Source organism: Tursiops truncatus, chromosome 11 (genome assembly GCF_011762595.2).
Source record: "Tursiops truncatus isolate mTurTru1 chromosome 11, mTurTru1.mat.Y, whole genome shotgun sequence".
NCBI classification, from domain to species: domain Eukaryota; kingdom Metazoa; phylum Chordata; class Mammalia; order Artiodactyla; family Delphinidae; genus Tursiops; species Tursiops truncatus.
In genome coordinates, this window is record NC_047044.1 from 68,191,241 (window position 1) to 68,206,950 (window position 15,710).

Genomic DNA, 15,710 nt, shown 5'->3' on the forward strand with positions numbered 1-15,710 from the left:
AGAAGAGAATTTCGGTTTGGGGAGCTGGGACAAGCATTCCAGCATAACTGGGTAAGCTGGTCTCTGGCAGTGGATATGGGGAGCTAGAAGAAATCTAAGTAACAGTTGAGTGAAAGAACATTCTAAAATGTGGGGAACACACCAAATAAAAAATAACAAGATCCAAATGAAAGGTGGGACGAGGCATTTTGAGATAGTTTGGAAGTCTGAACCAGGAGAGCTCTCTTGTGTGCCAGAGGAAAGGAGCTATTAAATCAATTGCCACAACGTATACTATGATTATAGTTCCTTTGATGTGTGTGTGTAACTTTTGGGTTTCTTTAAAGTGAAGTTACTTCAGTTTTGTTTACTTGTTTCCTGTGTACTGAAAATGGTCAGTCCCCCAACTTTTTGTGAGTGCTATAAATTTTGTCTTGGTATCTTGAAGCACATTATTCAATGTATCAGTTTCAATTTTCCTTTATTTTTCCTCATCTGTTGCTCCTGTGGCCCTCTTCTCTCCTGCTCTAACTTGGCCGTGTTGCTTTTCAGGCCTGTTGCACGGCTGTCATCATGCACTTTCCCTTTTTTATGTATTTGATTCCCTGTGTTCTAAATCCTATGAATTCCTCTTTTTATTTCCTCCATTGCAGGGAACATATCTGTCAGTACTTTCCTGAGAAAGAGAGGCAGGTTTTTGGAATTCTTTTTCTCTCTGAAAATAGCATTATTCTATTCGCGCCTTGGATTGATAGCTTGGCTCATATAAAATTCTAAACTAGACTGTTTTCCTTTAGAATGTTGAAAATCTTGTTTTCTGGCTCATTTTCTGATTTCCCGTGCTTGGATATGACACTTCCTGATGTGGAAGTTTTGTTTCTCCCCACCTTAATTCTGGTGGTGTGGAATATCAGGACAATGTGCGTTGGTGCGGCTTTTTTATTTGTCTCTTTTCCTAGGTAATGAGGATGCATTCCAATCGGGAAACATAGATTCTTTGACTTGAGAAGTTTTGTGCATGATTTCTTTGATAATTTCTTCATGTTAAATTTTCTCTTCTGTCTTTGTAAAATTTGTATTGTCTGGATATCCAGCCTCCTGGACTGATCTCTCATCTCCTAATTTCCTCTCCAAATGTACCTTGTTTTCTTAATGTTTCTTCTCAACAGCTTGCTTTTGTTTCATGGATGCAATACCCATGTCCTTGAGAGTATTAATCTTAGTCTTGTAAGTTTCTTCTGCCCCCTGACATATCTATTTCATCTTAGTTCTGTTTTGCTTCTGCTTCTTTTGGCCTCTTTTGTGTGAGTGACTTTCCTAAAGTGTCTGCTGATCCTTTGCTGTTTGTTCATATTTAAGACTAAAGTACCAACTGAAAGTCCTGTGTGGGTTAGATAAGTCAACCCTCATTATAGAGTAATTGGATCTCTAAGTAGTCCTTTCTTGTGTCACTGGGGGAGAAGCCCCAAATGTCATTGTCATTTGACCTTTTTTCTTGGGCTGAAGAGTTTTCCAAGAGAGGAGTTCTCCCATCTTCTGATGGTCAGTTAGGGGATGGGAGAAACCGTAAAAATTGGCTTGGAGCCAGAGGGAAATGGAGGGAGAGCCCAGTGGGCCTGGGTCTCATCATTCAGTATGGGACTTTTACTGAATACCCCTATTTTTAGTACAACTTCCCTTTTTAGTACAACTCCCTAACTTCCCTCAGCTGCTGTGTCTGTGCCCTCAAGTTCACCTTCTCTAGAGCTTTGCTGTCCAATATGGTAGCCACTAGCCACATGTGGCTAGCCCATTGAAATGTGGTGTAAGTGTGAAATGCACAATGAATTCTATAGACTTAGTATGAAAAAAGAATGTAAAATACATCATCAATAATGTTTACATTGCTATCAGGTGGAAATGATCCTATTTGGATATTATCTTGGATACTTCTATCTTTTTACTTCTTAATGTCACTACAAGACAATGTAAACTTACATGTGGTTCACGTCATGTTTTTATTGGGCAGTGCTGCTCTCGACGAGAAGGTAGGAGTCTGACCAATCTTCATAAATAGAGTTCAGTCACTTCTCCATTTTTTCAGGCCTACCCCTCACACATTCACCTCTTTAGAGGAAACTGGTGTTTTTGACTCCTGGACTTTGCTTGGATTCTGTGGCATGAATGGTTTGTTTCTTACTTTCTTCCTCCACGACCTTAGATTTCAGCTTCCTTGGCTCTATTACAATAGTTATTTCCATCTTCTTTTCATATTCAGAATTTCCTTTTCTTGCCTACTGTGTTTCCTTCTTTATACTTTTTGCTTTTTGTTCCTTGAGGTTTTTGCCTTTTCAAAATTCTTTATAGTTACCTCAGATGGTATTTAGGAAGGAGCAGAGATAAACATGCATGTTCATGTTTAACTAACTGAAAGTATACAGTTGAACTTGGATAAAACAGAAATTTGATCATGGCACTGATGGCTTAAACTTATTCCTGTCTCCTCATTGCAGAAAGTGCAAAGTTCAGTCTACTCTGGCCCCTGTGGCTTCTCTTAGTTTGCTTTTGCTGTGATTATGCCCCATACAAACAACCGCCAAATCTCAATGACTTAGAACAATAAAGGTTTATTTCTCGCTCATACTATGTGTTGGCTGCTAATTGGCTCTGACTCTTCTCCAGCTTGGTATCTGCATCCGTGTCATTTTTCAAAAATATTAATAGACTTTATTGTTTTAAAGAAGTTTTAGGTTTAGGGCTTACCTGGTGGCGCAGTGGTTGAGAGTCCACCTGCTGATGCAGGGGACACGGGTTCGTGCCCCGGTCCGGGAAGATCCCACATACAACGGAGCGGCTGGGCCCGTGAGCCATGGCCACTGAGCCTGCGTGTCCAGAGCCTGTGCTCCGCAACGGGAGAGGCCACAACAGTGAGAGGCCCGCGTACCGCAAAAAAAAAAAAAAAGTTTTAGGTTTATAGAAAAGTTAACAGAAAGTACAGAAAATTTTCATATTCCCCCTTCTTCCATACCCTCCCTCCCCAGTTCCCCTATTATTATCATCTTGCGTTTGTGTTGCACATTTATTACAATTGATCCATTATTATTAACTAAAGTCTGTCTGTGCTGCCTTTTTCATTCATGATTCCAGGCTGAAAGATCAGCCCCATCTGGGAAAGGCTGTTTTAGAGACGGAGGGAAAAGGGAAGGAGAGTTGGCAGAAGCATACCGTGGCTTTTAGAGCTTCTGCTTGGAACTGGAATAGGTCACATCCCCTTACAGGTGGTTGTCATAAGCCTGATGTCAATGGGCAGCGAAGTCTGCTCCTCCTATAGGAAGTTATAGTAACACTGTAGCAAGTGGAGACTGTAATTTTGTTACAGGGAAAAGGGAAGCAAATAATGGGGAACAGGGGTGTAGTATATCATGTATTGTGTATCCTGTATCATGTATCGTCAGCACTGACCCTGGCCGTTCAGTTCTCTATTAGCAACACTTCAATACAGCTATAATAAATTTCTTTCTACTCCACACCTGTCCCACCTTCCCTTATGTCTCTCTACTAAGCAAACTCCTCAGTGTTTCAGGATTCAGCTTGCTTATTGCAGAAAGTCATTCCTGACTAGATCAATATGCTAGCCTATTTGTATGCTATGCTGGAATTTTTTTTTTTTTTTTTGCTTTCTTAGCATAATCCTTCAGGCTATTAGCAGAAGTAAATGATTATGCAACATCTCCTTATGTGAATTTTCCTTTAATTTTAAATTTTCATTTGGCTTTGGCCAAGGTCTTCATAGAAGAAAAATTATCTGTGTACGTAAGAGTGATCATATGGTAGTGTCTGATCAAAGATGTGACCACTTACCACTTCCATTGTTGGTGACTGAAAGGTGCAATACAGACTGTGAACTAAGGTAAGTAAAAGAGAAATAATGTATAATGTAACCAGGTTAAAATCAGTAAGTGAGGTAAGATGTAAACATCTAGTGTAGTGCCTCTCACAGGGTGGACGTGTAATTAATGTCTATCCTTTGCCCCTTCGGTTAAAAAACTTTAGACTCACTAACTTACTGTGAAACTCGGCAGTTGGTTTGAGTTTTTTATTCATAGTATTTGCTGAATTCCAGAATAGAGGCCTCAATATTTTGTGTAAGAAATCGAATCAAATTTGTCTGTAAAATAAATACAGGAAAACTCTAATCTGAAAACCTATGGTTTAAAGATCTGAAACAATACATTTTGTAGCACTATCCTATAATTCTCATTGAACTCATGAACGAATAAACTTTTAAAGTTTGAGGATTAATCAATAAATTGATTTCTACATCTTATCAGTATTTTGTCCGTTAAACATTAGGAACATGATCCTAGATCATGGCAGAAAGTTTGTTCTTCTAAAATTTTTGTTATTTGATTATCTGTGATGGGTCTTAGAGTGAAGCTAAGAGCAATAACCCCCATGTAGCAGGTGACAGTCAACTTTCAGGGATGGCCAGAACCTCTTTGACTCAGCAAGGATGAGAATTTTTATATATTTATAGTGGTATTTGAAGGCCTATAGTGAAAGGCTAATGACAGAACAGCCTGTACAAGGTGCATCCTCTACATTGCAGTAGAGTGAAGCACAGTGAAACCCTTGAGGTGCAGGTGGGATGGAAAGGCACTCCATGAATTCTCTTATCTGCTGTACTAGTGCACTCATATTGTCTGAGAGATTGCTAGACTGTAATTGAGATAATGTGGCCCAAACTGGCAGACTTTACTTGTGGAAAAAAGTGTTTTCCCTGGAAACATGTCTAAAAATAGATTACTTGAGTTAATGAGAAAATGTGATATGCCTTACAAAAACCAAGTTTACCAACTTGTAAAGGCTTTATCTTTATTGATGTAGTCATATTCCCAGATATTCCCTGATCCTCCGTCAAATAAAGGTTGCATAGGGAGGCACTCCCTGATGATGAGTCAAATATATTCAGTTGTAGTCTTAAATCTTCTACTACGTAACTGAGCAATCTTGATCTCAACTAGTTGTTTTCAAAGGTCTAGCGGGAGGCGTGGGGTTCCTAGGACCTCCAAAGCTGCCTCCAAGTGCCTGTATAGCTGGTTCCCTACCTCCGTCTTTAACCAGACACTCCATGTTTATGTATTTGGAGTGCAAGTTAGATTTTATTTGGAAAAAAGTAAGATTTCTGACAAGTCAGGTGTTCATACCATTTGAATGTACAGCACCTCTGGTCTTCATTTTCTCATCTATAGAATGAAAGTTTGGGCTCTGATGTCTAAGAAGTTTTCATCCCTAAATCAATGATACATCAGATATTTTTAGGTAGCTTGTCCATTAATTGCAACAAAATTTTAAAGATGAGTGATATGCGTGAGTTTCTCTGAATCCTTTTTTTAAATTGTGTTCGTTGGCACACCTCCTAAGTGTAATAGCATCATTTTTTGAAGGTGGTACATCATTGGCAAAAGTGAATGTTCATCCCTTTGTGGTCAAGGATATAAGTCATTGGACGTCCACTGTATGAAGTATTCCATTCATAAAGGACATACTGTTCCAGTAGATGACCACTACTGTGGTGACCAGCTTAAACCTCCGACCCGAGAACCCTGCCATGGTGACTGTGTCTTAACAAGGTGGCATTATTCAGAATGGTCCCAGGTACAAAGAAAAAGATTGCTTAAGAAAAGTTGCTCCTTTTTTTTTTACCTCTAATTAAATATTTGTCACTCTAGAGTTTTGTTAAAATTTTAATTTTGTGTCCATTTGTCACCACTTTTCTTTTTTTAATCAGTGTTCCAGGAGTTGTGGAGGAGGGGAGAGGTCTCGAGAATCTTACTGTATAAATAACTTTGGCCACCGTCTTGCTGACAGAGAATGCCAGGAACTTCCCCGAGTGACAACTGAGAATTGCAATGAATTTTCCTGTCCCAGTTGGGCCACTAGTGAGTGGAGTGAGGTAACATTAAACCCATGAGGCTTAGAATTGTTATAACATTGTGTAGGAGAGCTTTACAATCGAAGGCTATATAATTCAAAAAAATTTTCAATTTATTTTATCATGTGGTAAATAACTTTATCAAGGTAGTTAAAACATTTAAAAATGGTTCGTTCTTTAACTGTTTACAATATCTGGCCAACAATGACATACTGATGTTTAACCTATAACCACTTTCATAGTGTCCACAGTAGGCTGAGATATACGCTTGTTCTAAGGTTAGTTTTGTACCTTTGTTTCTGGAACAAACAAACCTTTGCACTGGGATTTGGGCAGCAGAAGTTTGGGATGGCTGATTTTACCCCGTGTATATCTCTGATTTTTCTGAGGAGTGAAGGGAAAATGTCCTTAGGAATGGTCTTTCAGCTGTATTTGAATATGCAAATTGATCATTCATTATATATTTTGTAGGTATATGTGCTGACTAATACTGAAAATAATGGTCAGTTGTATTCTTACAGTGTCTTGTTACATGTGGAAAAGGAACAAGGCAGCGGCAGGTGTGGTGTCAACTGAATGAAGATCACTTGAGTGATGGCTTCTGTGATCCAAGCACCAAACCTGAGTCTCTGAGACCATGTGAGCTTCATGCATGTGCTTCCTGGCAAATAGGACCATGGGGTTCTGTGAGTATATGATAAGGGTTTTCTACTCTAATCCATCATTACAGAATAACACAGAAGTTGTGGTGTATTCACTCTTTAGTGGCTGCATCTAAATTTGGGTGTTTTTTTGGAAAAAGATTCCTGAAATGTAAATCCCTACCTGCACAATTTTGTCAGTACTGCTAACGTTGCTGTGGTAAATATTCTAGCTTTGCTTTTTAATTCAGTTTTGTTAAGCAAAATGCTACAAATTTTATGTTTTCACGAGGAACCATGTTCAGTATCCTGTAATAAACCATAATGGAAAATAATATGAAAAAGAATATATATATAAATAACTGAATCACTTTGCTATACACCAGAAACTAACATAATGTTGTAAATCAACTATACTTCAATAAAAATTTTTTTATGCTTTCATCAGCTTTATTTAAACTATAGACATTTTCATGTTCGGTGTCTAAATTATTATCTTTACTGTATTTAGAGTAGGCATTGTTAGGAAGTTTTGCCAAACAGGCGGCTAGGAATCTGCTGGATGAGGGTGGGCAGCTTATTATCCTACACAGGTTGCCACAGTTGCTGGGAAACCTTCTCTCATCTGCCCTTTAACTCTGTCCTATGCTCTTCCTTTATCTCTTTGAAATTTACTTAGCGTATTGAATGACATGCATGCACCAGGTCGATTTTGAAAAGTATTTAGTTTCTCTAAACTGTATTGACTCTGCCTCCAAAATATCAGGCTTCTATTGATATTTTTACATGATAACTTTAAAGATATAATAATTGTCCATTTTAACTTCACTATTTTATTAGTATCTCCATAAATTTGAATAAAGGTGTGTGTTGATTCAATTTGCTCATTTTAAGTCTAGAATCTGGTATAAAAGACTAATAAAAATATCTACTGAAAGTATATTCTTAACTGTCTATTTACAAAGAAAATTAAGTTTATGTGATTTTTGAACAATGGTGTTTGGTATCTGCTTATATTCTTTCAGTGCACAGCCACCTGTGGACACGGGTACCAGATGCGTGCTGTGAAATGTGTCAATGAGCTACTTAGTGCACTGCTAGATGATAGAGTGTGCCATGGAGCTAGTCGCCCAAGTGACAGGCAGGTAAAGGACACCTCTTCATGGATTATAAACAAAAATGTTTGATACAGGAGGATTATTGATATGTTAAAATTATTTCCATACGTATATTTTCCACTTAAACTTCTATGCCTTAAAAATGTATGTGGGTGACTTTCCTGGTGGTCCAGTGGCAAAGGCTCCGTGCTCCCAATGCAGGGGGCCTGGGTTCGATCCCTGGTTAGGGAAGTAGATCCCGCATGCTGCAACTAAGACCTGGCGCAGCCAAAAAAATAAATAAATAAGTATATTTTACAAAAGGTGTGTGGGCATCAGAAAGTATATTGTTCTTGGTTTTGCCAGCTTTATTGATGCCTTTTTTTTACTCTTTATCTGCCATTGGATCACTCATTTAACTTATATTTCCATCCTTTGAACTGCAGAAGGCTGAACCTCTAAAGCGTGTCGTACTGCCTAAGGGAGCATCCTGTGTTCATTCAGGAGGTCTCAGCTTAGTGGTATTTTTGAAGGACTATTACTCTTTTCTTTTCAACCATCAGGCAGAATGATCCAAACTTTAGCCTTCAGAGTCATACTATCCACTTCTAGCCCTTAATAGTATTTTGTACATTTTTTTTTTTTTTTTGCAGTACGCGGGCCTCTCACTGCTGTGGCTTTTCCTGTTGCGGAGCACAGGCTCCGGATGCGCAGGCTCAGCGGCCATGGCTCACGGGCCCAGCCGCTCCGCGGCATGTGGGATCTTCCCGGACCGGGGCGACCGGGGCACGAACCCGCATCCCCTGCATCGGCAGGCGGACTCTCAACCACTGCGCCACCAGGGAAGCCCATATTTTGTACTTTTGAGAAATATAAACCTTTACATCGCTTCTTTGTAGTTTAGAGTGCAAATGTTCTTTACTTATATATGTGGAGGATGAAATGAAGTATAGGATTTAGTATAAAGCAGAATGTTAGTTAATTCATTGATGTTTTGTGAGACCCATTTTTCTTTTGAACAGGACTGTATTGTTACACCTTGCCCAATTATCCCTAAAATTGGGGCCACTTCATTACCAGCCCTCCCCATGGGAAAGATAGCACAATGGCGATATGGTTCTTGGACCCCAGTAAGTGAATTCCTTTCAGAGGTACAGTGTTTCTACTATGGAGCCTTTCAGACATCCACAGAATAGTTGCTACAGATTTGCCAAATTAATGTATGCATTCATTCTCAGGTATTTTGATGAATATAAGGTTTAGAATTAGATAATTTAATGACTAAATCCTCTTCTGCCTTTCAAGAGCTCTGTGTCTCTGGGAAGAAATTTAAGTTTTCTAGCTCTATTTTCTGATCTACCAAATGGGGATGATAATATTTATTGATTATTTTTTTAATGTTTATTTTATTTTTTTTTACAGCAGGTTCTTATTAGTTATCTATTTTATACATATTAGCGTATACATTTCAATCCCAATCTCCCAATTCATCCCACCACCACCCCCCCACTTTACCCCCTTGGTGTCCATACGTTTGTTCTCTACATCTGTGTCTCTATTTCTGCCTTGGAAACCAGTTCAGGGGATGATAATATTTATGTCCCAGGTTGTTATGAGAAGCAGATGTGATGCTTTTTATCAGCCTTTATTTAAACTACCACATATTCATGTTGTTTTTCTAAACTGAAGGCTTTAATCTATTCGGAGTATATACTCGCTTTAGTATATATGAAAATATATACTAAATATATGAAAGATATATGAAAATATATGAAAGATACATTTTTAAGTTTCACATATTCTCTGAATATTTTAATTATGAGAGTCTATCTACTCTATTACCTAGGTCTTCAAAAGTTATCTTAAATGATATCTTAAGATTCTCTTACATAAAATATTTTCTGTTCTTTTTTAAATTTTGGCAATCAACTAATCAATATTCCTAGAAGCTGAGTATTTTGTTTCATTACCACAAATATCTGATTTGTGAAATTTATTTTCTAAACTCATTGGGATATTCACTGCCCTGTCTTTGACTCAGAAATGATGCCAGGTGATAGTATTTATAATTTAACTTTTTTCAATAAACTTGAGGTTTAGAAATTTGAACAACAGCCAAGTGTAAGGGATGTGGAAATGTCCTGTATAACTCCTTGGTATTATTCAATTTTTTTAGTGCTCTGTGTCTTGTGGAAGAGGGAATCAAGCCCGCTATGTAAGCTGTCGTGATGCTCACGATGGAATAGCAGATGAATCATATTGTGCCCACTTACCCCGACCAGCTGAAATAGCTGTCTGTTTTAGCCCTTGTGGAGAGTGGCAAACAGGGAATTGGTCCCCTGTAAGTATTTTTGTGTGAAAAAAATGAAATGAAAAATTTAAATATAATACTTGCTATTTGAGATAATGTAGTTTATTGGCTGAATTTGTGATCAGTGTTCAGCTTCCTGTGGCCATGGAAAAACAACTCGACAAGTTTTATGCATCAACTATCATCAGCCAATTAATGAGAATTACTGTGACCCTGAAGTCCGCCCTGTGATAGAGCAAGAATGTAACCTGGCAGCCTGCCCTCCCACATACAGCCACTTTCCGAGTTCCTCTGAGCAGCCAAGCCATTTACCAGGCAGGAATTTTCCATTAACTCACAAACCAGAAGATAATCAAAATCAGGGGGTCCATCCATCAATCAGAGGAAACCAGTGGAGAACAGGACCATGGGGATCAGTAAGCCCTCTTTATTGAGTTATACTAATTCTGTAATTTTGTTATGTTGTATGGCCTTTTAACAGATATGTGTGTAATGACATCGAATGCTTTTAATGCTAAATTTTTCTGAAGATCAGTAGTTTAAATCTTAAAAGGATTAAGCAATTTTTGATGCAGATTACAATTCCCCAGAGTTCTTATTGAATTATACAGTAATGTGATATTATGATTACAGAGGAATGCACTTGAAAACAATCTCAGAGTTTATTATAGTAAAAATAAAAGAAAATCTTTTAAGTGTTAAGACTACCAGTGTTTATGAAGAAAAAAGCCCCCAAAACCCAGAAATTACTCTGATAGCAGTGCAGTAAGCTGGAATAAAATCATGATTACTAGAAAAGGTACAACTGTGGTTCATATTTTATATGAGAGTAAAGATACCAAATAAAGAAAAACAATGTGAAAGTTTAGTAACTTAACATTATCTTTTGGTTTTTTTCCTTCCTAGTGAGACCTGAAAACTTTAATTCCTTTTTACTTAACACTTAGGACAAGGGTGAATTTCCTTTTGCAAGCTTTAAAACTTCACCTTTCCATCAACAAATTCTAATGAAACCCCTAGTTAAAACCCAAGTGTTGGTTATGTTGGGTTAAATAAAACACATTATGTATTAAAAAAAAAAACCCAAGTGTTTTTTTGACAGATATTCTTGATTCAAATTATTATTCCAATGAGGGGGGTTTTAACGTGGAGAGCTTGAATTTGAGTCAAAGTACTGATTTTTTGTGGGGTTTTTTTGATGTAATTTTGTGCCATGGAATCTGCAGTTTGTGTGTTCCTGTGTTCCATCCTTTTCAGTGCTCTAGCAGTTGTGCTGGAGGTATTCAGCGTAGAGCTGTGGTTTGCCAGGATGAAAATGGACAAAGTGCCAGTTACTGCAATGCAGCCTCCAAACCCCCAGAATCAAAGCACTGTGATTCGGGGCCTTGTCCACGGTGGAGCTACGGAAGCTGGGGAGAAGTAAGTCATACTATCTCCTAAACTTGTGGAGATTATGACATCTCCCAAGACTGAAAGTTAAGCACTTCATATTGTTACTGTTGGATAATCTTACTTCACTGTCCTACAGAGAAAAGATTTTTTTTTAATTGAGTCAGTAAAAATATGTTCTTTTAATAGACATTGTGTCATGGTATAAATCACTCATTCATGATAGGAAATATATACTCCAGATTTTTAACAGAATCCTTTGTGCTAGCCAATAGGTCTGTGACCTACTAAAACCTCTCTAAAAGTAGTATATTATTGTTTTAATTTCTTAGAAAATTAGACAGATATAGACAATTAGAGTGATATATAGGCATGTTTATATCCTTCTATCCATATCAAATGAAGGCTGAACCATTCATTTGGTGAATCTTTTAAATGGAGAGCTGTCAGTTATTGAGTGCTTTCTTCATGTCCTGGCATTCTTTTAGGCACTGGGATTATGAAGATAGTTTTAAAAATGGTTATAATGAATACTAACTCCACCTATATTATGCATGAGAAAGAAGAAAGACTTACATTGGCTTTGGATGAATAAAACAAACTGCCTAATTTAATTAGTCAGATATTTTTGCTGAATGATTTTAGTACATATTTTCTCTCCATAAGGAGTTTGGAAATCATTGTTTAAAGATACACTCTGACCAGGTGCTAATAAATAGCAAGTACCTCTTTAAAATGTACTTTTACTATTTTCCAAACTGAAAGTAACTTTTTAATTTCTGAGTTAAATCTCATAGTGAAAATTCAAATAAAATGAAAAATTGTGAAAAGATAAGAACTTTTAACATTTGATACATTTCCTGCCAGACTTTTGTTCTGTGTGGGTTCCAGAAATAGGTTCATACTATACATGCCACTTTGCCATCTGCTGTTTTCATGTAATATATATATACTGAACATCTTTCTATGTTCATAAATTTTGATCTCCCTTATTAGCTTTCATGGCTACACAGTCATCTTTTGATAGGATACCATACATTATGTAGTTAATACCTACTACAGTACCAATTCTCAAAATTTTGTCTTTTTTAAAAAAATTATAGAACTAAAACTTTGATTTATTTTTTACCCAGGAAGAAATGTTGAGAACTATAAGGATTCTTATATTTCTTATATAAGAATATAAATATATTCTTATATATTTCTTATAATTATAAGATTATAAGAAAGGATAACTAAATTCTAGCAATACTGATTATGTACTCAACATTGAATAAAGCAATATAATATTCTTTTTGAAGCCACATAGTTTTGATTTTTCTTCTTATTTTTAGTGTACACAAACATGTGGAGGAGGAATAAAATCACGATTCGTAATATGTCTATTTCCCAATGGCCAAATGTCACGAGAGCAAAACTGTGAAATCTTAAACAAGCCACCTAGTGTGGTACAATGTCATGTGCATGCTTGCCCTGATGATGTATCATGGCATCGGGGACCATGGAAATCGGTACGATAGTATTCTTATTTTTATCCTTCTGTTTTGTTTTGTTTTTCTATGTTCCTTTTACTTTAATTTCCTCTCTTCATAAATTGTGATGCACACATTTTATCTTCTGATTTTTTTTAAAGTAGACCATTGGCCCTCTTGGCTTGATAGTTTGAAAGAAGAATCATTCAATTTCAAGTACTGTAATATATACATATATATATATAATAGTTTTATATGTATTTATTTTTTTATAAGTGAATTTTGAACCGTAGCACTATTCTAATGGCAGTATCTTTCTTCAGTACACCTTTGGCTTGCCCACAAATTAACTGGAAATATTTTACTATTTACATTTGTACATAATGTTAACATTGTGCTTATAACAATGGCGAGTTAAGGCTGTGTCTTGTTTGAGTATATAACTGTTTGTGGCTTTTGTCTGTCAATGTCCAATAACTGATCTAAAAGCAAGTAACATTCTTGTTTTTATCATTGTTAAACTTAGTATTTTGTTTGGAAATGTGAAAATTATTGTATTAAAAAATATAGAGAAATTTACTTACACAAAGTAAATTAATTGTTTACAGTTTGTCACATACATCATGGAAAAGTATGATTTATATAGTAGTTTATAAGAATATTCATTTCTTCCACTGTGTGGAGTTACTGTGTTTTGAACTGTTTTAATTTTTTATTGTTTTTGGAGCCATAGACAAAATTCATAAATATTTATGAATGATTAATTTCCTCTAGTATTTTTCAAATATCAGGCTTTGAAGAATAATTAATATATAAATATATTGAAATTAGCATTTTGGTCACTTTTGATATTTTAAATCATGAACAACTAAGTATACTTCTCTCAGGTGAAAAACTGATTGGAGTCTATAATCTATTTATAATTAAATTTATAAAGTTAAACAGTTCTTTATTTGGAAAATAATTATAACTCTGGTTTTATATCCAACCCTGATGTGTACACTTGTTTTACTTCACCCAAGTCAAAGCTTTATGATGAAATGTAAACCTGTTTCAATTCATGCTATTTGAAGAACAGGTCAAGTTCCAGTTCAGGCTGAAATTCATCTTTAGAGTCAGTGTGACTGATACAAAACAACAGAACATTTTAACTTTATAGGAGGATCTTAAAGTTAAATGGCTGCATTAGAAGTAGAGAGCCATTACTTTTCAGGAACTAACAAAAAACGTATTTTGCTATGGAAAGCAATAATTATTAAGCAATACTTAATAATATGTTCACTGACCATCTGCTATATCCTAGGTACTGTGCTACAGGAATAATAAAGACATATTTCTTACCCCTATGGAGTTTACAGTTTAGTTGGAGAGATGTGAAGTACTGTAGGAACTCACTATAAAGATATTTTTTGTTAGTCATTTTAGATTGGAAATTCACTTTCTCCTTACTATATCTCTGTTACATTTTCTTTCATTTTATTGGTTTAATTTGCAAGCCTAGTTCTTAATAAGACTTAATCCATAGATTGCCTTCTTGGAATTTTGCCTCAATTAGGAAAGCAGACACGAAGGTTTTATTTTCCCCACTCGTTCATGAATTCATTAATTCACGAAGCATTAGACATTTACTTATGTCTCCTGCTTTGTGCTAGATATTGAAGTTCCTAAAATTAAGTGCTTTTGAATCAGATTTTCTATTTCAGGGGTCAGCAAACTATGAAATCTGACCCATTGCCTATTTTTGTAAATAAGTTTTATTGGAACACAGTCATGCACAACTTTTTATGTATTATCTATGGCTGCTTTTGCACTACAAAGCAGAGTTCATTAGTTGCAATAGAGACTGGCCCTCAAAGCCTGAAATATTTACTGTTTGGTCCTTTCTGGGGAAAGCTTGTTGACTCCTGTTCTATTTAATAACATTATAAAACTTTTTAAATTTAATGTAAAATGTACTTAAAGTTATAGCATATTACAATTGCAAATATTCATTTGGGGTCAGATGTTTTTGATCCTTTAACATTTTAAAATACCTTAATGTTTATCAATCTTCTCTACATATTCACTGTAATATTCACATAATTTGTCCCCAGCTTTATTGAGATATATATGGTCTTATTGTATAAGTTTAAGGTGTACAACATCACACAATGTTTCTTGTATTGGAATAATATCTAATACTACATTCCAATATATTTGTGTCATGTTATTTTTTTGTATGTAAATGATGTCATAAGTGAAAAACCTGAATGTTCATTAAAGACCCTGTGTAGAGGTAACTTTTTTCAACCTCACAAAAAACAAATGACCAAGAAAACAATAACCACAAATTAAAAAATAGTAGGACAAAAATATAAAAGTCTTCAATTATTTAATACATGTCTGTTCCACAAAGGAGTTCATTGACTAATTCAGTCTTTGCACTAGGAAAGAACTATAATTTTTTTGATAAATTGAGGATAAAAATTTAAAAATCACAGTAGATGTATATATCAGAATTTTTATAAACTTTATTTATTAACTTTTTATAGGTATAAAGTAAATATATATCATTAGAGTACCTGGATTTCTTATTATATGAAGAATTTTATTCCTTAAATTAGCCTTTTATATTAAAAGGGTTTAAGTGATCTGAAGTTTTGTTGTTAAAACCAGATATAACCCTTTACCTCTTTCAGTGTTGTTGCATATTAGCCAAATTTCAGAATACCTCTAATTAACATATCAGGTTGATATTCTTTCATGTACAACTTTAATTTCAGATCCTATTTACTAGGTTAGAAAATTAAGAAATGTATGTATATATATACATGTGTGTGTGTGTGTATATATATATATATACACATATATGAGTGACATGAAATCTTAAACACTTTTCATTTTAAAGCAAAATTAAAATACCAAGTG

At 35.5% G+C, this 15,710-nt stretch overlaps 1 protein-coding gene across 8 annotated transcripts in view; it reads left to right on the forward strand.

Moving 5' to 3' along the window:
• Nucleotides 1-15,710, forward strand: part of ADAMTS20 (ADAM metallopeptidase with thrombospondin type 1 motif 20) — a 194,839-nt gene that overhangs the window by 109,303 nt on the left and 69,826 nt on the right. For 3 of the 8 annotated variants that reach the window (XM_073788800.1, XM_073788801.1, XM_073788807.1), the window contains 10 exons: nt 3,742-3,868; nt 5,406-5,616; nt 5,750-5,914; nt 6,415-6,579; nt 7,560-7,679; nt 8,654-8,782; nt 9,808-9,972; nt 10,068-10,358; nt 11,200-11,361; nt 12,666-12,842. In XM_073788800.1, the coding sequence (XP_073644901.1) occupies nt 3,742-3,868; nt 5,406-5,616; nt 5,750-5,914; nt 6,415-6,579; nt 7,560-7,679; nt 8,654-8,782; nt 9,808-9,972; nt 10,068-10,358; nt 11,200-11,361; nt 12,666-12,842 (1,712 nt within the window). The remainder of the gene's footprint in view (nt 1-3,741; nt 3,869-5,405; nt 5,617-5,749; nt 5,915-6,414; nt 6,580-7,559; nt 7,680-8,653; nt 8,783-9,807; nt 9,973-10,067; nt 10,359-11,199; nt 11,362-12,665; nt 12,843-15,710) is intronic. The other 5 variants (XM_033866900.2, XM_073788803.1, XM_073788804.1 and 2 more) reach the window with 5 other exon arrangements.